The sequence below is a fragment of the Gambusia affinis genome, linkage group LG11, assembly GCF_019740435.1.
Source record: "Gambusia affinis linkage group LG11, SWU_Gaff_1.0, whole genome shotgun sequence".
NCBI classification, from domain to species: domain Eukaryota; kingdom Metazoa; phylum Chordata; class Actinopteri; order Cyprinodontiformes; family Poeciliidae; genus Gambusia; species Gambusia affinis.
The window spans coordinates 5,861,492-5,884,006 of record NC_057878.1 but is presented as its reverse complement, the minus strand read 5'-3'; the positions used below and the strand labels follow the sequence as shown (position 1 = coordinate 5,884,006).

Here is a 22,515-nt window from a genome sequence, read left to right as displayed (position 1 = left end):
GACTGTGACAGCCAAAGCCATTGTGTCAGTCAGTGAGGTGGTGGGTTTTCCAACTTGAGTCTGTTGTCTCGATTGAGCTGAGCTGTGATGTCTTCTGGCGCAGAGCTTCAAAGTTGGGAGATGTGGCTTCAGAAGGTGGATCCAAAGCAAGCAGGCTTTCTGCAGAGGAAGCCCAACAACAGCCTCACACACACACACACACACACACACACACACACACGGCTCTGTCAGCGCTGATCTAATGTTCGCATGTGGTTGAGGGGGGAGGAGGGATTGAAGCGGTGCCTGGATGCTGTCAGCTGAGGTCATGACTCCGATGGCACACAAATAATGTCGTGTACATCTGTGTCTGTGTACTGCAATAAATGAGAACAAGCAAATGTTCTGACATGAGTGAGGTAAGCAGATTGTGTTTTTGAAATAAATAGAAAACTGACTGTAGGTAGAAAGGGGTTTTTGTTTCTGTGAGGAAACATTTAGGTCCAACATGCAGGATCAGCGTGTTGGATGCAGTTATTTAAGTCTTTTAAGTCTTATATAACTTAAGATTTTTACATTATTTAAGACTTAAAAGTCTTAAATAACATAAAAGCTTAAAATGTCTTGAATTCATTTTTTTTTAAAAGTAAGATGGTTCTTGATGTGTTAATTGCAGGTCCTAGATTTAATTTAATATATTCTGTGCATTTATTTTTTTCCTCATGGGCGTTTCCTGTCCGGCAACACTTTGAGTCGCACTCAGCATGTCTCGAGATGATTGAGGCTGCTGCTAACTCACTGCTAACGTACCCTCGCCAGCTAGCTAGCAAATTTATTAGCAGTTGGCTGGACGAAGTTTGTACATTTCTATGGAAATATAAGTCTTAAATTACATTCATAATGGTTCTTAAAAAGTCTTAAACCCATTTATCTAAAATTAAGGCCTTAAAATGCACTAACGTCGTCTTTCTTTTTTAAAGTAAGGTGAATTTTGTCTTGATATGACTACTTAATCTGATATATCCTATATTTATGTATTTATTGTTATGTTACTTTTCTATCAGGCAAATGTTTGAGTTGCACTCTGACTGCGGTTGAGGCTATCGCTAACTCGCTGCTAACACAGCCTCGCCAGCTAGCTAGCAAATTTATCGGCAGTTGTCTGGACGAAGTTCGTACGTTTCTGTGGAGATACGGGTCTTTAAATGGCTGTTAAGTCTTGAAATTGAGTTGGTGAAACCGGCAGAAACCCTGCAATAGAACCGAGTATGATCTGTTTTTGTCCAGATGAGTGTGAAGAGGAGAGCCTGGACCTGGATTTGGGGCAGGTGGGGAATCACGCCTTCGCTCGGATGGAGGGCGACGTGGACAAGCAGAGGAAGCTGATCCTCCAGGGCCAGATGTCTGAGGCAGCCGTACAGAAACAGCACCAGAGAAAGTAAGAGTCCCAGCAAAGGAAATATTTCTGAAATGAAATGTCTCCAACTAAATATATCCCATTAGGTAATAGTGCAATAATAGAGATTTATGATCAATTTCCAATCTCTAGTTCTTGTAAATCTTAAATCTGTCAATAACACAGATTATTCAGATTTCTTTGAAAAACTATAAATACCAGCTTTTCACCATAGTTTGGCCCGTCTTCTTGACTGGTGATGAATCATTTGCATTATAATTAGAGGTGATGTCACACTGTGTGTGTAAGAAAGCATTTACTGCGAAACAGGTTGTTCCTAATTTAAAACAGCTTCAAACTCTTGTATTAGCTTGGTTAGCATTACTGTCTCTGTTTGTTCTCTTGAAATGCCACTCTTGTCTTAACTGTGAGATTCCCAAAAAGCCGCCAATATTCCCAAATTCAGACTGAGGTTGGAAACGCAAAAGAGTAAATTGGATACACTTTGCTGTAATTTACACTGCCGGTTTTCTACTAAGCTTTTCTCACAGTCACTTTGGTTCTTCACCACTCTGACAGAATGTACCAAGTCGAGTTCAAAGTGCGCGGCGGTGATGATTGGCCGACGCCAACAAGCTTTCTGCTGTAGCAGCGACAACAAACCGTTTAGCTTTCACAGAGAACAGTTTCCTTTAAAATGGCTCCTTGCGCTGTTTGTAGTTTCTCTGACTTATTTGTAAACACCTCACGGAAATCCTCCCACAGTAACAACCTCCGCACCGAAGACTGTTATAGATGCGTGTGATGCATTTAAGGGTGATGGGGGGAATAAGCATTTCTGTTGCAGTTTGTGAAATACATAAATTTTGGTACGGGTGAAAACTCACAAAAACTTTTTCTGAAAAACACGAGTTCTTTCAAAACTGCCTTGTTTCCATTAAGCAAATCTATTTTTGTAATTCCAGTTCCATGGTTAATGGGAACACAGCTGTTAATGCACCAATCAGAAGAATCCTGAAGATTGGTTAAATACCAAGTAAAGCCTCTGATACTCAAAAATAAATCCACATAAACAGTTTGTTCTTTAATGTACTGTAGTAATATTAAGGGTCTAAAGCTTTACAGGACTAACAGAGAGGATCATCTTTCATCTAGTAAAGTTTTTATTTCATGTTTTGTGATATTTAATTGTTGAAATAAAACAAAGTTTATACTAAGTTAGCATGCTTTATAACCCTTGTAAAGAAATTGGCAAACAGAAAACAGGAAAATTGGCATCAACAACAACAAAAAACCCAGATTGGTGCGTTTCTCTACACATCTATACTTGTATTTTTTACTACCATTACTTTACTGAGTGCAAAAGCAGGTGTAGAAACGAAAGAATGCCTCAGAAGGAATCCCAGATGGACTTCCAGAGTTTTCAGTGTAGCGTAGAACCACCGCGCTGAACGGCCTGCCGCGTGGAGAGCTCTGATTTCCTCCAGACCGCAGCAGAGAGGATTTGAAGCTGTCCAGCATCAGTCACTTCTTCACAGAGAGCCTCGGTTTTACCAGATGTTACAGGAGGCTTAAGTTTCTGTGCAGGTGTTAGTTGCATTACATTCACCGTGTAACAGAAAGCAACTTTTTTTTTCCTTTTCTTTTCTGTCTGTGTGTGTGTTTGGGTCCTGCAGCTACAGTCGCTGGTTGTGTCGAGCGAGAGCGGAGGATCTGTCGGACATCGCTGCGCTGAAAGCCTTATATCAGACTGGTAGGTGGGGGAGGCGGCAACGTTCAGCAGCAAAAATATGTACCGTGCAGCATCATTAGGCAGCCAATTTTTATTTCATTTGGAAACTATTTAAACTGCTTCACGTTACAACTTCAAACCTCCATGTATTTTACCCAAATTGTATGTTGTAGACTAACACAAAGATGCAAAGTTTCTTGATTTGATGGGTGCTTTTGTCTTGGATTTTACGAATTGCATCTTGATTTTAACATTCCCACACATCAGTAAAAGGTTGTTTTCCTGCATGCTCTTTCTTTAAACAGGTTTCCGTTCAGGTTGAACTGTTCATGAGGTTCTTAAACTGGGGGCTAAAATGCCAAACAAGCTCTCAGATTGCTACTTTTCTAGGAGTGTTTCACACAAAACACCTTCAGAGGTTTTCAACCTGCGAGACGAATCGCGTTTGGTTGTAGATCCCTGAATACTTGATTGGGACAAATTCAAGAGTTCTGGATTTTGAAACAAACGATTGAAGCTAAAACCTTAAATTGTCTCATGATTGTGTGACTTGATGTTAGCAGGACTGGGCATGTCACGATAACAGATAAATGATTGTGATGAACCATAATACTGTTGTTTTTAGACCAATTTTAAACAATATATGGCATAATAATGAAGGATGAGTAAACTTTAATTTTGTACAGAACATTTAGCTGGGAGATATTTTACATATCCAAAATAAAACACAACAGTAAAAAGAAAATAGAAACTACTTGCAACTAAAACCACAGATTCAATGTATTATGGAGTCTCTGTAAAAGGAATTACAGAGTAACACTAATAATCAGAATGGAAATTATTAATCAGTTGATGAATTGTGACAGCCATAAGTAGGACCTGACAGTTCTACCTCAATATTATATATTCAAAATGGAAAGTTATCAAAAATACTGGATGAGGATCTAGAAATGTAAGTGAACAGAAATATTGAATTTAGAAATATAAAATATAGGAACCTTGGAAAAAAAAAAAAAAAAAAAAAAACCTAACACAAACATGTTCTGCTTAAATTAAAATCGTCTTGTTTGACATTTTTGTTGAATGGAAACAGAGCTTCGAATCCAGACAAAACCTCCAGCATCTTTCCTCTGCATGCTGTCAGTGAGTGGAGCGTCAGAAACCAGCGTGTGTTGAGTGTGTGTTGAGTGTGTGTTGAGGTCCAGAGCCTCTAATGTGGTTTTGTTAGAGATCAACTGAGTTTGTTGTTTTTTCAGCTGTAAGGTGCAGTTGCTGTTCGTCACCAGGAGGAGGCAGTGTTGTTGTTGTTGTTTTTGTACAGTCCTCCATCTGGTTGTAGGATCTCCTTTTTCGACATGACACCTTTATTTACGTATTATTTTTTAACAGGAAACATTTAAAATAAATATTTAGTGGTTATAGTAGAAGGTGAATTTCTTTCCCTTTTCACTTTTTTATTGAGAAATCAATCAATCAATCAAACTTTATTTGTATAGCACATTTCAGCAGCAAGGCATTTCAAAGTGCTTTACATCAAATCAAACACAAAGATACAATGCAACATAGAATCAACAATAAAAACACAACATAGTCAGATTCCGTCAATAAATTTGCAATTGATTACGTTTCAAATACAACTCTAAACAAGTGGGTTTTTAGTTGAGATTTAAAGGAAGTCAGTGTTTCAGCTGTTTTACAGTTTTCTGGAAGTTTGTTCCAGATTTGTGGTGCATAGATGCTGAATGCCGCTTCTCCTCGTTTGGTTCTGGTTCTGGGGATGCAGAGCAGAACCAGAACCAGAAGACCTGAGAGTTCTGGAAGGTTGATACAACAGCAGCAGATCTTTAATGTATTGTGGTGCTAAACCATTCAGTGATTTATAAACTAACATCAGTATTTTAAAGTTTATTCTTTGAGCTACAGGGAGCCAGTGGAGGGACTTTAAAACAGGTGTTATGTGCTCTATCTTCCTGGTTTTAGTGAGAACATGAGCAGCAGCATTTTGGATCAGCTGTAGCTGTTTGATTGATTTGTTGGACAGACCTGTGAAGACACGGTTACAATAATCAATACGACTGAAGATAAACACATGGATGAGTTTCTCTAGATCTGGCTGAGACATTAGTCCTTTAATCCTGGAAATGTTCTTCAGGTGATAGAAGACCGTCTTTGTGACTGTCTTTACGTGGCTCTGAAGGTTCAGGTCAGAGTCCATCACTACTCCCAGGTTTCTGGCCTGATCGCTGGTTTTTAGTTGTAATAACTGAAGCTGTGCACTGACTCTAGATCGTTCCTCTTTAGGTCCAAAAATAATAACTTCAGTTTTGTTTCTTTTCAGCTGGAGGAAGTTTTGGCACATCCACACATTTATCTGTTCTAAGCATCTGTTCAGTGATTGGATGGGTTCTGAGTAAGCAACCAAACAGCATAAAAAGTTGCATTTCTGTTGCATTTCAAAGAGCAGGAAGTCCAACTAGATGAAAACAAATGATTGGAGGCATGTTGCTTCATCACCCTCTGTTTTTATTTTTCTAAGTGTCATTAGTTTCGTTTCTTTTTGTCGTCAAACCTGACTGACTTGTGGTGAATTCAGTCGGACAGCAGACGCCGCCGCTGCGTGACCCGAGAACAGAGAGCATGCATTCAAATTGGACTTAGGCAAACTCTGCTCTCAGAACGGTTTCAGATGTGTCATGAAGTTCAGGCCTGAAGTCGGTGGTTTGATGATGTGCCTGATAACCGGGCCGGCCTGTTTTCATGCTGACAGACTCTTAATGTTCGCTCTTCTCTGGTTTAAAAAAGAAAAGAAAAAAAGCCACATCATAAAATATTTTCTTGCCTTGTCTGTTTTCCTCTTCAGGGAAAAAAACCAAAACAAAAACGATATAATAAGAGACTAGAAATGCACCACATCAGAGACATTGCATTGGCACAAATAAATCTAACTATAGAGAAGCATACAGTAGAGCTTGTTAACTCGTTTAAGAGACAGATTAGTAACTTTTTTATTTCTTTTTGACAATATTAATCTTTTACAAGATATTAATCTTGTTTCTGTGTCCAGCCTGTCATTTGAGAGGAAAAGGCTTCAATGTTTTATTATTGGCTGTAGTGCTAAATGATCTATTCTTCTATTGAATTGATAGAAGACTTAAAAAGCAAATGTTAACAGTTGACATAAATGTTAATTATTTACATTATAGGCTGACTTTAGCGCTTTTATGTTAGCGATTAGCACAACTGATTTGTGCTTATTTCCTGTAGAGATCGTAGAACTTTAACGTGAACTGTGAGATCTCTGTGGAAGAAATTTAATCTCACTGGAATGATTATACATAGTGTGTATTTTTAATTATTTTTTTTTTTTACAGTAAACTTGCTATCCAAAGTATGCTTGCAGACAAACCAATCTGACTCACCACATTTCCGGGCGAATGCTTGAAGGTGAAACCTTCACCAGCGAATTTCTTTAACGTTTCTGTTTGTCTGTTAGGTGTGGACATATGCGGCAGGACGGTGATGGTGGTGGTTGGACGAAACATCCCAGTAACCCTCATTGACCTCGAAAAGGTTTCTTTAAAAGTCTTCTAAGCATTTTTTGGGTCCGACTGGCCCAATCGTCTCTTCACTTCATGTTTTACAGAGCAGGGTTTTAAAAAAATCCGTTTGTGTTTCCCATTCAGGCCTTACTGTACTTCATCCATGTGATGGATCACATCACAGTGAAGGAGTATGTGATCGTTTACTTCCACACGCTGACCGGAGAGCACAACCATCTGGACTCGGACTTCCTCAAAAACCTCTACGACGTCGTCGACATCAAGTCAGTCTGGACTTTTCCTCTCCTGAGTCAAACTGAACTCAGAGTTTAGATTCTTATTTTTGTCTTGACTCCATGCTGGGGTCTGATCCGCCAACAGGTAGTGATGGAGTTTATTCGTGGCTTGATAAACTAGCTAGCTTCCAATCGAAGATGTTGGAGTTAAAACTGATCAATGAGTTTCTAGAGGTAAATTTTTTAAAGCACACAAACCTCATCAAGCTGAATATAGTAGATGATTAAAACCACCAACAGACTTCAAAGACGTGGTAGCTGAGCCAGGCTGAGTAATGGAGACTGTAGCCAACTAGCTAATGGCTGTAATAAAAGAGATGCAGAGTTTCCTTTAAGGAGTGTCTCACATAGAGACGACCATCAGTGCGTTTGACAAACTGAAATTTAAAGAGGAGTGGCAAAAACAAATGAGCTGAATTAGAACTGCTTGCCAGAAACCGATGACATGCTACTTTGAAACGCCGCCTCTGAAAATGTAACGGTTAGCATGTCATGACAGTCATGTATGACTAGGGCTGGACAATAAATCAATAACAATATACAGTACAGTCCAAACGTTTGGACACACCTTCTCATTGAATTCAATGAGAAGATGTGTCCAAACGTTTGGTCTGTACTGTATGTCTCGATACGAATGTAATCAATATCAATAGATGATACATCTGATGGAATATTCACTCAGCCGCTCTGCATTCTGGGAGACGTAGGCTGAGGAATGAGAAAGGTTGGCGACATCAACTCACAGACTCACTCTTTGGTTGCCTAGCAACAACCTGTTGAGTAACTGGCGCAGCAGCAGTTTCAGGTTTTGCCGTCGTGCCTCGTAGCTGCTGAAAAATAATGATCAATATTGATACGGAACCTTTAAATCGTGATGTGTTCTTCAGCCATATTGCGATACGTTTACAGACTGTTGCTGTCTTCAGTCAGAGGCTTTTTCTGATTCTTTGCAAAACTGACTGCTACTGGAGGTCCTTCCTGCCCACACTGTCACCATCCACAGGATCTGTAAATGAGTTATGGCAAAATGTGATTTTCCTTTGTTGAACTGAATTGATTTGAACACTTCATTAGTGTTGAACTGTTTTGTTTGAGAAGAACGACTTACTCTAAATTAAATGCACTTTTTGTTTTAAGACACCAAGCACAGCAAATGCTTCTTTTGGCTTTAACGATTTTTAGTTTTTTTTCTCTTTTACTTTCTGTCTTTTTACTGATGATCGGGTGAAAGCCGTCAGAAAGTCTTAAATTATTCAGACCCTACCAACGTGATTTGCTCTCTGGTTTCTGACATGCTGGGTACAGACTCCTGAAATTCTGACTGATGGTGAGTTTTTGCTATTCTCACTTTTGTTTGGAGTTCATCACATGTGATTGACTTCTGTTTATCCACATGTTTTTTTCCCAGCATTGACCACTGTGCTCTTCCTTTTAATCTCAGTCACTCTAACTTTTAAAGTTGTCTTTCTACTTCCTGATCTGGATTTGAGCCTCAGGATTTGGATGCTGTAATTTTTTGAGATATCGTTTCTGTTTAGCTGAATACTTCCAGCAATAATTGCGCTTCTCCCTCTATTTAGTCCACATAATTGAAATGATCAGTTTTATTCTTTAACTAAAATTAGGCTTATGTTTACTCAAGATTTCACACTCGGCCACCATTACTTTGGATGGGGTTTTTTCTCTTTCTTTTCCAACACAAACTACCTTCACAGAAGTAAAATATGTATTTATATCCACACACAAACAAACTTCCTGCCATGATAACTTCAAGAAGAACTGAGTCTTTGGGAATCTCCACGCAGCCATTCCACCTTCAAACACAACATGCTGCTGTTCTCTCTGCTTTCTACAAATGTTCATCCGTTTGGTTTCACCAAATCTTTCTCATTCATTTTTTTCTGGCAACTTTTTCCACTAGTTTCACTACGTGCTGCGTAATAAATTCACATGCAGGACGGCAGTTTTGTTTTTGCTTTGCGAAAGCGGCCCGTTCACACGGTGGAGAGTTAAGATGGCGGACCGGCCCGGTGCAGCTTTCAGGCAGCCGTCACAGAACACGAATGAAAAACTCCTCCGTCCCACTTCCCCTTTCAGTGCAACGGGGAAAGCCCACGCAGTCATTCACAATAACGGTGAGCGTCTTCACGCCCTTTGCTGAATCATCACAGACCTTGGTGAATGCAGGTGGAATGCAAATTATGAATATCTCCTGACATTTATACGTCCTATGTGGCCACACATAAGCTTCAGGTAGAGATTATTTTGCTGAAAGTTTTTTGGGAATGAGAGAATGTAATGTAGACGCCAACATTTAGCTAGAAAAGCTGCTTCCTGTTGGAGGTATTTTCATAATTCCCAGTTACCTGGCAGGCAGCAGACACATTTTGGCTTAGCGTGACTTAACGTTGCGGTATGTAACTTTTACATATCTGTTAAAACTCACAATGTCATGACAGGATAGTATGAGTGAAATCCCCTCTCCTGAAAGGACGTGAACCTCTGACAAAGTGTTGGGGTTTATCACTGCGAATGCGCTGCGGCCATTAGAGATTTGGCAAAAACTAATAGTGGGAAAGAGTTAAAAATAGTCAGTGGGGGAGCTGATATTATCACACGCTTTATACAAAACATTTAGAATAGAGCCAAAACTCAAAACAGAGTCTGGAAAAATGTAAAAGACGGATAAATGCCTGTGGCCGACATCATAAGCAGCTGAATGCCACAGTGATCGGCGGTATAACTACAACATGTTCGTCTGTATGGAGGGTTTTGTCAGCATTACATCATACGCTTTGTGGTTAAATCAGAAGTTAAGGCATCGAGCCGGGTCCTGTGTGCTGTGGCTACAAATGGGTCCAGCGTCTTTGTAAAGCAGCAACTTCAGGCATGTGGCGCAAATATCCATGCACAGCCTGACATACGTGATCAAAACCGTTCAGATTTGCTCTTTTACGCATCACAAAGCAATATTCACCTGCTTTTCACAAGCGCACCACTACGCAGAGGAGGCGGCTTGGACACAATGACAGAAAACACAGCCGGTCAAATATTTGGAAGATTAAAAGTAATAATAAAATGGATGGCAAATATTGTCCGGCAACGCCAATTTTTGAGCAGCAGGACAACCTTAATATTTCCAGCCAAAATCTTGTTATGGCGCAACACCGTTATGTCTGGATGCTCTGGGTCTAAAGACCGGAAAATGAGCTGCAGATTATTGCTGCGTGTTCCACAAATTTACGGTCTCACATGAAACGCGTTAATTTTTGGCAAAAGCAAATCGGTGCTCTTTATATGGAGTGTTTTAAGATCAGGCTCCTGGGCTTTAACGTCAATTTCTCCATGGTTTCCTGCGAAATAACTTTACGGACCCGATGCGTGGCTCATTCGATTTCTCCCCCCTCCCATCTCCTTTGCCTTGTTGTTGACTGATGAGGCAAGAATGCCTCGCCAAACGACAACGGGTAGCAACGTGAGCTTCACTACCTTCACCGTACAACGTTGTTTTTCTGTCAGAGATTTGCTCTACCCAGGTAGCGCTTCCGCATGGGTGGCGCGATCTTGCCCTGGCGTCATTTCAATTCTGTTAGCAGTTTTCTTTGCACCATAGAACAAGCGATTACATTCACTTTGTCCAGTGAGAACTGATGCATATTTGGGCAGAGCAGAAAAAGGTTTTGAGTCCTGGACTCTTGGTCACACAGGGAGATTCCCTGTCCAGTCAATGACATTCACACTGAGTGGTAGAGATCAGGGAAGCTTGTGTGTGCCAGGGAATACACCCTCCTACACACCTGAGGGCTCGTTCCACCAGAGGGATTGTGTTCCCCTGGGGTATTTCTGTAATGCTTGGCCGAGGCTCTACTGTCTGTACCTGACTCATTTCCTTTGGTTCACTAAGAGGTTCTTGTGGGGTCTTATCTCCGTTGCAGTCCTTGTGGTGATCGTGTGGTTTCGACTTCTCATCGCTCAGTCAATCCTCATTTTATCAGTTTGGTTCAAGAAATTGATAAAATTGGGCTGTTTGTCTTGTAGAGAGGGTTGAAAGAGATCGTGAGGTTAACAGGGCAACCCGGTTCTCTGGAAACTGAACTACGGTACTGACCTACTTGTATTTGTCATGTAGACTAAGCAGGTAGAACTGGTGGTAGTTGAGTCTCCATGATTGGTCACACCAGAAGTTATCTCCAATAGTAAGATATAAATTGGGGTTATTCTGGTTTATATAAATTCATTCATCATTTTACTTCCACTTTACAGTTATACAACTTTACCTTGGTCTATCACATGAAATGCTGCAAAATATGTTCAAGTTTGAGGTTTGATGTGACGCTTGAAAAGATCTTGGAAGTATTTCTGCAAGGCACAGCAAGCGCAGATGTTTAATTGTTCAATTTTGCCCAATTTCAGTGAACACAAAGAGTCAATAAACACAGATGAACATTCAGCAGCTGAGCTTTGGGCACTGTCAGGTTCGCTGATGTCAGATGTTCATCGTTGCACTTCTGGCATATCAGAGACTTCAAAGCCCCAGTTGTTGAGATAAAAGTCAAGAACCGTGTCTGTGTGTTGGTTTAATCTTAAAACGAAAACATGATTTTTGTCCCGACACCTCAGCATCGGTTTGTAATCTCAGCATCGGTTTGTGACCTCAGCATCGGTTTGTGATCTCAGCATCGGTTTGTGATCTCAGCATCGGTTTGTGATCTCAGCATCGGTTTGTGATCTCAGCATCGGTTTGTGATCTCAGCAGTGCGTCTCTGCTGTTTGCAGTCTGGGATACTGCAGAGAGTTGTGCTTATCTCTGAAGGACGATTAGAGCTCTGGGTCAACCTCTTGACTCCGGCGAATGGCTCAAGATGTCATAAAATGATGAGTCCAGCCCAGCGAGGCGGAACAAAGGAATTCACCAAAGAGCTGTCTGGTGAATCAGGTCTTCCTCATTAGGAAGATGGAGGAGATTTTGGCTGATTGTCATTATGTTTGAGGGGTTTCACCAACTTTTCAGCAGTTCAGCCTCAACAATGGCCACGTTTGTTCTGTATATGTTCTTATTGCTGCATTTGTTGATGACTGATCACTTTCTCTGACCCCACTAAGTTCCCATGGTTACAAAAACATCGGCTGAGCTCACGCGGCTGATTCCTGTTCTGGCCCGTGGACCTGATACGTGGACACTTTTTGACTGAACATGTGTCTCTAATTGCTGGGAGAATTGGGAAGCCGCTTTAATTTTAAAACGACATAACTTGGTATTAGGACCTTGGCCAGAGGCTGTTATGTGGAGAAGCCTATTTTGTATCTGTCTTTACTTATTTGTCACGCTTTTTTAACGAGTTATTGTACATTTTCAGTGGGTAACACAGACACTGAGGTCTCTGTGGGAAAGCTGGCGTTTTTGTACGACTCTGTGGTAATTGTTTCCTCGCTGATGGACAGGTTGGAGCTGACTGTGGGGGAAAATTTGTCGTTTTTGGACCTCAAACCCACACTTTTAGAGGCACAGCTACAGTGACTTCACTTTGCACATGTTGTTTTCTTAATATATTACTTATTATCTCATCCTTCTCACAGCCTCCAAGTTTGCACCGATTCCTTCTTTTTTTGTTTTGTTTTTTTAACTTTAAAAGCGAGAATGTTATGCTGAAAGAGGCGGATTCTGTCTCATCTCTGCTGTTTTTTGCTGTGTTGCAGGTATAAAAAGAATCTGAGGGCCTTTTATTTTGTACATCCAACGTTTCGCTCAAAGGTAGGAGTCGGCGCCTTCATGGCTCTTTTTTGTAGCTGCTGCAACTTTCCGCAAAGCTTTCTAATTTGTCGATGCCTTACGGTGGAGGTGGTGTTGATTTGGAGGAAAGAATCTACAAAAGTGACAAAAGATCATCCATTGCATTTATTAGTGCCAGGTGAAGATAGTTTTAAAAGTACGCAGGTTTTCTCTTTTAATAAACACTTAAATCACAACTACTAGAGCGACATGTTTAGGGTCTGCCACCACAATAACACTGTTGTGTTTCTGCCATGATGCTCAGACCTGATGCCACTTGTTGCCTAGCAACGGTAGTTTTACTAAAAGAGATCAGTGACACTACTTTAGTTTCTGAACAGTAGATTTTTTTTAATTTGTAGTGAAAAATATTTCCTATTTGTCATATTATTACAATTCTTGTATTATTTCAACCTTATTCTTGTAATACTATGACTTTATTCTCAAAATATTGACCTTATTCGGATATTGCTTCGACTTTATTTTTTTTACAAATTTATTCTTGTAACAATATGAGTTTATTCTTGTAATTATTTTTACTTTATTCTCATACTTTTATTTCATTTGACTTTTTTTTTTATGTGACCCTAATACTTTTGTCGTAATCCAAGTCTGAGAAACAAACTTAAATCATATAACATCTGCTAAATAAGTCTTCAAAGGTTCTGCGTATTCAGACGTTTTTCACTTTAACCTCAAGCGTAAAACAAAACTCAGTTTATTGAATTAATCAACACAGCTAAATTTCACCTGTAATCCTGATATTGAGGAGTTGATATCGACCTTTATTAACTTAAATCATCTCCAAGTTGTGAATAATGTTGTTCTTAAACAAACTTTCATCTTTTTGCCACATGTAGCTTATTAGACAATCTGCAGGACTTCCATCGCAGTTAGATGCTTACCGCAGTCAACACACAAAATTTTATACTTCTACATATTTGCCTTTTTGGCAAGAAACGTTCCAGCTTGAGTGGGTTCTGGTTTATGTTCGTTTCTTCATTGTTTAGAGGAACCGCAGTGCTTTTGCAAACGGCTAGGCTTTTGTTAGGATCATTAAAGGGTCATTAGATTTAATCGACTTCTGCTGCTTTCCTTAGAGAGCTGTATTTACTTTACCTTCCGTTATGGCGGGTTATCAATCTCAGCAGCGCAGAAGAAACACGAATCCATGACGCTGCTGTTGTCCTTGTGTCTTCACACTGCGCAGGTCTCCACTTGGTTCTTCACCACCTTCAGCGTGTCGGGCCTGAAGGAGAAGGTCCGTTACCTGGACAACCTGCCGCAGCTCTTCACCTGCATCAAACCCGAGCAGATCGACATTCCTCCCTTCGTCCTGGAGTACGACGCACGAGTAAGAGCGCGCGCCCAGACCGCTTCGCACGGAGAAATGTGAATGTGGTCTTTATAAACTGTGTTAGAGGAAAACTCTATAGACAATTTAAAAAATATTAGTGCAGTAGTGTGAAAATCTATCTGCAACCAGTTTTTAATTTTTTCCCCCACACTTAAAACTGCAGTATGTAGATAATATAACTTTTTTTTCTTGCATATTTGTTGAAACTGTCAGTCTGGTATAAAGCAGAGAATGTGTAAAAAACAAAAAAAATAAAAAATTGCTCCTCCATCATCTCCCACTAACAAGAAACAACCAATCAGGGCCAGGAGGCTGGTCTTAGCGCTGTCAATCACCTCTTTACTTCCTGCTCTCTGCTACACTGCTGTTAGCTTGCTCTGTTGTGAATGCTAAGGCTAGCTAGCATGACCACAGATAATGGCGGAAAAAAACGTTTTTCTGAAACTAAGTTGCACATTTAGCAGCTTACATTAGATTGATTGACAGCGCTAAGACCCGCCTCCTGGCTCTGATTGGTTGTTTTTGATGCATTTCCTCAGATGGCAGTATCCATCAGGAAGGAGGTGGAGGAGATTGATCTTTTCACAGATTATCTGGCTTAAATTTTATTGTGATGAAATGGTGACGGTTTTAATAAATATGTTAAAAGAAACAAACTTTTCTTTCAAATAAAAGTTTTACAGTTATGTCCTGCAGCTTTGAATAATTTTCAGATTTTTTAAAAGTTTAGCGTCAGACTGAGATTCAGTTTAATATTTTCAAAATGTTGTTTTAATTATTACTATTTAAGGGGTAGAAAGCTATTCAAATCAACCTGGACCTCCATAAAAAAATAAATACTTTGACTAGGACAGTTTTTTTTTTTCCTATCCGTTCAGAGGTAGACTACCTGATGTGCTTCAGATTATTGTCCTATTCCATAACCCAAATTAAGAAATAATGTTTTCATTATTTATAGCTGGTTGCTCCCCATTCATCATACTGCCACCACCGTGCTTGACTGTAGTCTATCTGTTCTTTCCTGAAATGTTTGGTGGGTAATGACTTTTTGTACAAAGGGCCACATTGGTTTGGATAGATTTCTCACCAATAAAAATACATTTTGTGTTTGATTTAGCTCAGTGACCTGAAACATTTAAACATGCTCAAAAATGAGGAAATCTGTAAATTTACAAGCTCTTGTTGGAATCTTCCACCACCTTCAAAACTTTTTTTCTTTTCCTCCTCTCCGTTCTGTCCACATTCCCTCGGCTTGAAAATACAAACCTTTTATTTATTTTTTTGCTTTGTTTTCCTAAATGGCCGATGATGGTAGTCGGGTCTGGTTCTGGTGATCGTCTGAACTGTTCAGAGGCTGTAAACTGAAACGCTTCACATTCTAATCTGAAATAATGAGACTGCTGCCCTGCTCTCCTCCTCTCTGGTTATGAATTCACAGAAACTGCAAACCCTGACACAGCCGGACTGGGTTTAGTCAGAGAAATAAGTAGTTGGAGCCCAATTCTTACGTTTGAAAAGGTTCACTTTCTTGGTTTTCCAAATGGAAGGAGGCAAGGGAAGTCCAGGATTTATAGTGCATTCTAATTTAATAGCATTAAAACAAGCCTGTGTTTTGAGTCACCCAGGGCGAACACCCGCTCTCCATTTACTGTAATTTAATGCAACCCTAATTCGACACTGATTTTTCTGCGGGGTCTCCAAGGCCGAGCTCTGTAATGTGTTTACACCCATGTGCGTTTAATCGCAGGCACTTCTGAGCGCGCTTTCATCTCAGTTTGATATTTCTCCGAGATGACGGGGGGAAAAAATCAGCGATTGATTGGAGTAATACGTGCTTGCTTTTCTAAAAATGTTACCTATTAATCAGTCTGCCTCCACATCCAATTAGGATGACGAAGTCCAGAGCGCTCTGTGTCGGTTCCCGAACCGCGTCAAATCAAGACCTAAAACAGGAATCCGCTGGATATCTGAGTTAGATGTAGACAAAGTAGTTTCTTGTTATTTTTGACCAAAAAGGCAAAAAAGGTTGTGTGTTTATGTTCCTTTGTGTTTATCCTTTATTGAGATGTTGTGATGTCTGCTGACGTGACATCTGATCCAGTTTAGCAAAAAAAAAAAGCTTGATTGTTTCTGTCGCATAGAAACGGCAGTCACTCCCCAAGAAAATGGAAATAAATTACAAAAGAAAATAGTAACACACAGTAACGCAAAGTGACTTCGACAAGTAACTGTAGCCTGACTACTGGATTTGAAATAGCAACGCGTTAGATTACTCGTTACTGAAAAAAGTGGTCCGACGTCACTGACCGGTCGTCACTTTAGAACCTGTTCAGGTTGTCTAGCAATCTCCTTTGTCTCTGCGCACTTAGCAGGAAGCATCTAATTGGGTTGTCCTCAATAGTGAAATTGATCAACAGGCCTTCCCACCTGGGTTGTCTACTTCTGGAGTTCCTCCAAAGACATCATGAGCCTTTCAGCTGCTTCTCTTATCAGTGCTCGTTTTTGCCTCCGTGTTGGTTTAGTCTTCGAGGGCCAGAGTTATCCAACCTTTAGATGTATCTAGTCCTACTCACTTTAATTAAATGGTGAAACTGCCTCAGTAGATTGCAGTCAGGCTCTACAGAGCTCTGCTAATGAGCTAATATTGCAGCCAGGTGTGCTGAAGTAGAGAGATAAGGAAGGTGTTCCCCAGAGGACTGGAGTTTGAGACCCCTGGTTTAGATAGACGGCCATGTCTTGGTAGGTTTGTAGCTCTGCCGTACTGGTGGCCCACTGTCACACCCTAATGGGTCAGTACTACTTGCATGATTACAGGAATTCATGTCTGCAGGAATATTCTTCGGTTTCTCGGGGTGAGTTGCAGAATTTGTGTTTTTTACGACACATAGCATGCCTTGCAATATGAAGGTGACCAGCAACGCTGCACCCCACGCTGACTAACTGCATCTTAACACCTAAAATAACGTAATCATTTATGGCGGGCTTTCTTCGGCCTGAAAGAAAATGTTTATGTCTCCTAAAGCGACTCAAGTTTGTTTTCTTTAATTATGAGAATCTGTGCGCTAAGGAAATTGCAGAACAGCTCTTGCTTCTTGTGCTAACTGTGCACTGAGTGTATCTTCTCTCCTCTCTCAGGTAAACAGACCAAACCATCCCAACGAGGCTTCTGGTCTGTGACAGGACGCGGCTGGACCTCTTGAATTCAGCCCCTCTAAGGAGAAGCTATTATTGGACGTCCGACTGCCTGAGCGGTCTGAACTCACAAACTCCATCAGGCTGTGAACTGCAGTGGGGAAAATCTCCCTGTTGACGTTTCCCGCCAAAATCGTATGAAGAGAGTCGTCTCAGGTTTGTCGGTCCGGGATAGTTCCTGGATTATTCCTCGTGTAAAGTCTTTTTTTTAAATATATATATATATATGTATTTTCTCCAAAGCAAATAAAGAGTGAGGTCACAAAACATTTGACTACACGTAAAATCACACACCTTATCCAGCCAGTAGCTGAATCTAGAGGCTGCAAGTTTTACTATTCAATGCAGCACGTCGCTATGACAACAAGAGGAGCTTAAATCTGCGGGGCAGAAAGTAACTTTTCATCAGTCATGTACATGTAAATCAGAGGTTAAATCCCGGACACGAACTCTTCAGTGTGCTGACAGCGTTTTCAGACGCTGCAGTGTGAAATCTTGTTGGTCTTGAAAAGCGTTTCGTGTTTCAACGAAACGTTGCAGCATCTGTCAGCGTTTAGAATAAAATGAGTCAATAAATAGATTTTTATCCCACAAGTTTAGTTTTTTTTTCCTCCCCAGCTGATTACTGCAGTTATGCAAGAGTTTCAATTCGTAGCTCTTCGTGTAAACCGATGAATACGAGGATAAGAGGACGTTTGTTGCCCTTCTTGCAGAAGTTAACATGCATATTTTCATGGTAGACTTAAGTCCAACAGAAAAATATCTTTTTTTTTTTTTTAGCTCATCCCCATATATACATTTTTGGTCATGTTGATAGTAAATCTCTGGCTGGAAGGCGAACCGTCGCTTCACTCTCCTGTGTTCTGCAGCAGCTGACAGGTTTTCTGAAATGAGTTTTCCTCCGTTCATCTGCTCATTAAATGGTCAGAGCCAAGAATTGACAAGGTCGTTCCCATTTGTTTTTTTAATTCATTTAACATCCTGGTCACTAATCAGAGCTGATCAATAAACTTAATCTCCAGCTGAAGTAATTGATGCAAAGCTAAAACAGGGTGTTATCAGGAGTGACATTTGCAGAAAAGAAAACTTATCATCAAGAATAAACGGTTTTCTTGAGGGAAGACTGAGACTGATTACGTCCTGCATTGTAAAAACAGTTTATATCTTACAAACTGAATCAGGTTTGTAAAAGAAATCCCATAAAACTACCTATTTATTTAAACACACGTGATTTTTCCAAATAAGTGATTTTATTTGTAGAAATTAAACTTTGTCTCTTGATACACCCACCATTCATAAGGAAAGTTCAGTTCACTGTTGATTTCTTATGTCTGTAACATGTAAGTGACTTTTCAGCAAGATACAGCAGCTTGTTTTAAGTCAATAATTCCTTAACATGGATGAAGTGCTAGTTCCACTGGCAGATCTTGTTTTTACTTGTAACAAGACATTTTTCCCATGTTTTAAGTGGAAAAACGTGGAGCTACTTCTTATCAATATGAAGAAATTACTGAATTAAATAACTCCCATATCTTGCTGAAAACTTACCTGTAAGTTAGTTTTGTCTTATTTCAGGTCTACTAAGACATTAGCACTAAAAACTAGACCAAAACTACTTGGTAAGATTTTGTTTTTTCAGCGTCCCTGTGTTTGCAGCAAACTGAGTAAATCAGAGTTGTGAAAGCCAACAGCTAGTAAAATAAAAAAAATCTCAACCTGTTTTAGCTCCTTTCATTCAGTTAAAGTGAAAAATGTTTGTCTTCACGGAACATAGCGCTGGAGCTACACTTTTACAAGAAACCATTAAGCTTGTTGCTGCTTTAACGGCCAACTGTGCTCCGTGTTGCTGCGAGAAATTGGAAAAGCAGAGGATATTGTGCTGCCTGCAGAAATGAAAACTTGTTACAGAATACAAACTTCCTCCTCCCCTTGACGGATGAATCTCAGCTCATCAGACGGATTGATATCGGCTACGACGTCGACGCAAGTTTGAGAACGATTACTGGTAATAACTTCCCAGATCTAAACTCTCTCTTTATTATTGTGGAGCTTTTTTATGGCCCCTGCTTTGGTGTGAATTTTTATCACCGTCTGTTGGGACTACTGGCTGATTTCTCCCAGCCGAGTTCGCCATCCAGGTGTTTTCATTTAATTTTAGCTCCGTTGGAAAGGCTCGAGCCTCTCAGGGTGATTCTCCTTCCTGTAAACGTCCTCATTTCAGAGCGGATGAAACTCAGAAACTCGGCAAGAGGTTCATCGTAGGAAACGATGCTAACCTGCTCGTTTAAGAACCGAAGGTTTACGACAAAAACGAAGCCTTCTAGCTGGAGTATTTGTGCGTATGGAAGGAAAAATGAACCGTAACTGTGCTGAGGTCAATGAGAAGAAGTGCAGCTGTTAGAGGAAGATCCGTTTTACAATCACTCGTTTCGCAAACTGTCGGCAGAACCGGGATTTTCTCACACGATGTTTAGCTGAGGCAATTATTGACTTTATGGAAATGTGATCTTTTTGTTTTTAGAAATATATCTGTCATTTTATCGTTGTTGATTCAGACTGTCCAAAGCTTTCGGGGTCTGAAAGAAGTCTCTTCTTTTCTGTTTGGATCGTCTTCTTTTTTTAATTTTCTGATAAAAAATTCTTGACTTTCATCAAAGCGTCTGGATTCTTCTATCGTGATAATTGGAGGCCAAACACGGAGCCAATGGTAACTTAAAAAATAATAAGATTTTTGAGATGCTGATGTTTGTTTTCTTCTTTTTGTTTTCTGTGAAACAAAAAGATTTAAAGTCAAACTTAACTTTAAATATTTGACTTTTAAGGTGCTGTGACAAACAAACGTTGGGGACCCAAAACAAATGAATGTTTTTGTCTTTAGAGTGAAAGCGCTGCATTCAAGTCAAACTGTGGTTTTCCACTGTTTCCTATTTGGCCGATGCATTTCAAAAAGTGAAGTACTTCATCATTAGAAAATCACTCTGGTGACGTGAACTATGTACAGTATATGCTGGGTGGTAATTTCACCAATTACAGAACATCATGTTTAATCTTCATTTTCTGGAACGCTCTAGTAACTGCTGGGTAAAAACTGGCACCAGTTTTAACACTTAAAAGTGACAACAGCCTACTGATGCTAAAGCTAGCATGTAGTGGGTTTAAAAAGAAAAATTCATATTAAGCATAAATATTTAACAGAGCTGTTGACATCAATCTAGGTAACCAGGATGTATAGTGACTTTATAACACTAAAATTCAGCTCGTCTAACAGAGAAGATTTGATGAAAATGCTAACGACTCTGTAGCTAGCACTAGCTTGCACTACTTTGCAGTTATGAAGCTAAAGCTGCTGCTTCCTGTCCTTTACGCTCACATTTGTGAAAAACAGTGATGCTACACTTAAAGCTTCAGTATAAATTTTTTTATAAATACTTTATAAATAACATACTTGTTGAAACTGTCACTATGTCGTGACAGCAAAATTTGACAATCTGGGGCAAAATCAAACTCCTCTGCCTTGTTAAGTTGATTTTTATTTAATTTTTTGTAAAATTGAATTTGACCTCGACTATACCTGATTATTAATAATTAATTGAAAATGCACAAAGCAAATTTCCAGCCATTTCTTTACTAGGCACTTTTTGAAGTTCTAAACCATAATAACATCTATTAATAATCTAATAAAAACTATATTCACCAAAAGAAAAAAAATTCTCTAGATTGAAGCGTGCCAAAAACACATCAAAGTTTGTATTTTAAAGCTGAAATGTGCACTCTGGGATTTTAGTGCTGCTTTATAGTTATAATCATTTTGTCTCTTTTTCAAAAATAGTAAAACCATGTTTTACAGGTAGTGCACTCTCTCTGCTCCCAATATGAATAATTAATTACTGCTTAAAAAACATTTTCAATGCCGTTCTTCTCTGCTAAAGATTAATCAAGATCTTACAAAACCCAAAGATTTAAAAGAAAATCTGACTGCTGTTGTGCTTTAGTTCATGGGTCTTTGAGGAGCTTTGATTGAGACGGAAAAAAACTAACAGCAGATTTAAAGGGTACACTTACTATGTGAAGACTGCAGGACGTTTTGATGTAAAGTAAAACACTGGCCCAGTTCTTCTCCAGTTCTCGTCTGTTGTGGCTGGAAACCGAGGCACACTCAGTTCTACGCTCAAAGAGTGACTCACTGGAAGAAATGAAGACGAGTTTTAATGAAGGCCGTCTTTAGTGTCATCAATGGTCGTCTTCTGAACAGTTCTTGGAAGCCGAGTGTTACGGTTGGAAACAACAACAATCCACGGCTACAAAAGCGTGAATGTTGACGGCTTCAGCAGCATCTACACAGGTTGTTTGGTTTTAGTTCTGGGGTCAGTCTGCACATTTTGGGCCAAAACCTGTTTGGGACACAGAACCCGTCTCTGTCCTGATGGCGGGACATTCCCGTAATGTCTATACTTGTATATAATGTTTAGAACAGATGAACGCGACACCTTGAGGCATTGGTAAAATTGTTCTGATTTATTTTGACTTTGTGTCTAGCAAGAAAGCAGCATATACGTTTCCACTGACCGTGGCACAATTTGACATTTTGAAAATAAATTTGCTTAACGGAAACAAAGAAATGTGGCGCTAGGCTGAGGTAATTTCTTTTGTGTGGCTGTATTGAAACATTTTTTAATCGCAAAACTGCACTAGCAGCGCTTTTCATATCACACGAATCACATTATCAACAAGCGGATGTTACAACCAGAGGAAAGATGAAAAAGACGACAGGAAGTAGTTGGAGGATGACGACGCGGCATGTTTTTAAATGACTTATCACGTTAACAAGGTTATTTACGAGGGATTTTTTTAAAACTTGCGTTGTGTTGTTTGACAGAAACACAGCAATTGTGAAGTCGTGGGAGGCTTTTTCCCACAATTAGCGGAATATCAACAGATTTTTGAACACATTTGTAATGGAAACAGGTGTGGCCTTAAAATACACCCACAGGTGTCTCCGTGTTCGTCAACCTGTTAGAGGTTTCCATATTGTGATTGATTAATTCTAACTGACCTACAAACAAGACAAGTTTGTGCTAATTAAACTTTAGATCGAATTTTTAAAAGTAGAAACCACAACTACAAATATGTGCTCATGTATGTCTCTAACGACTCAATATTGAGCTGCCGCTGAATATTGAAATCCGAAGCAAAGAAAAGCCGGCATCTTTTAGTTCACGGCTTGTTTGTATCTTCCGTCACTTCCGGGTTGCAG

At 39.8% G+C, this 22,515-nt stretch overlaps 1 protein-coding gene across 1 annotated transcript in view; it reads left to right on the top strand.

Moving 5' to 3' along the window:
- The window catches only part of gdap2 (ganglioside induced differentiation associated protein 2), a 34,035-nt gene extending 14,123 nt beyond the window's left edge, over window positions 1-19,912 (top strand). The window contains exons 8-14 of the mRNA XM_044131748.1: window positions 1,267-1,417; window positions 3,052-3,128; window positions 6,601-6,677; window positions 6,791-6,930; window positions 12,640-12,694; window positions 13,923-14,066; window positions 17,205-19,912. Coding sequence (XP_043987683.1) covers window positions 1,267-1,417; window positions 3,052-3,128; window positions 6,601-6,677; window positions 6,791-6,930; window positions 12,640-12,694; window positions 13,923-14,066; window positions 17,205-17,246 — 686 coding nt within the window. The 3' untranslated portion in view covers window positions 17,247-19,912. The remainder of the gene's footprint in view (window positions 1-1,266; window positions 1,418-3,051; window positions 3,129-6,600; window positions 6,678-6,790; window positions 6,931-12,639; window positions 12,695-13,922; window positions 14,067-17,204) is intronic.
- Window positions 19,913-22,515: the final 2,603 nt, after the last annotated feature.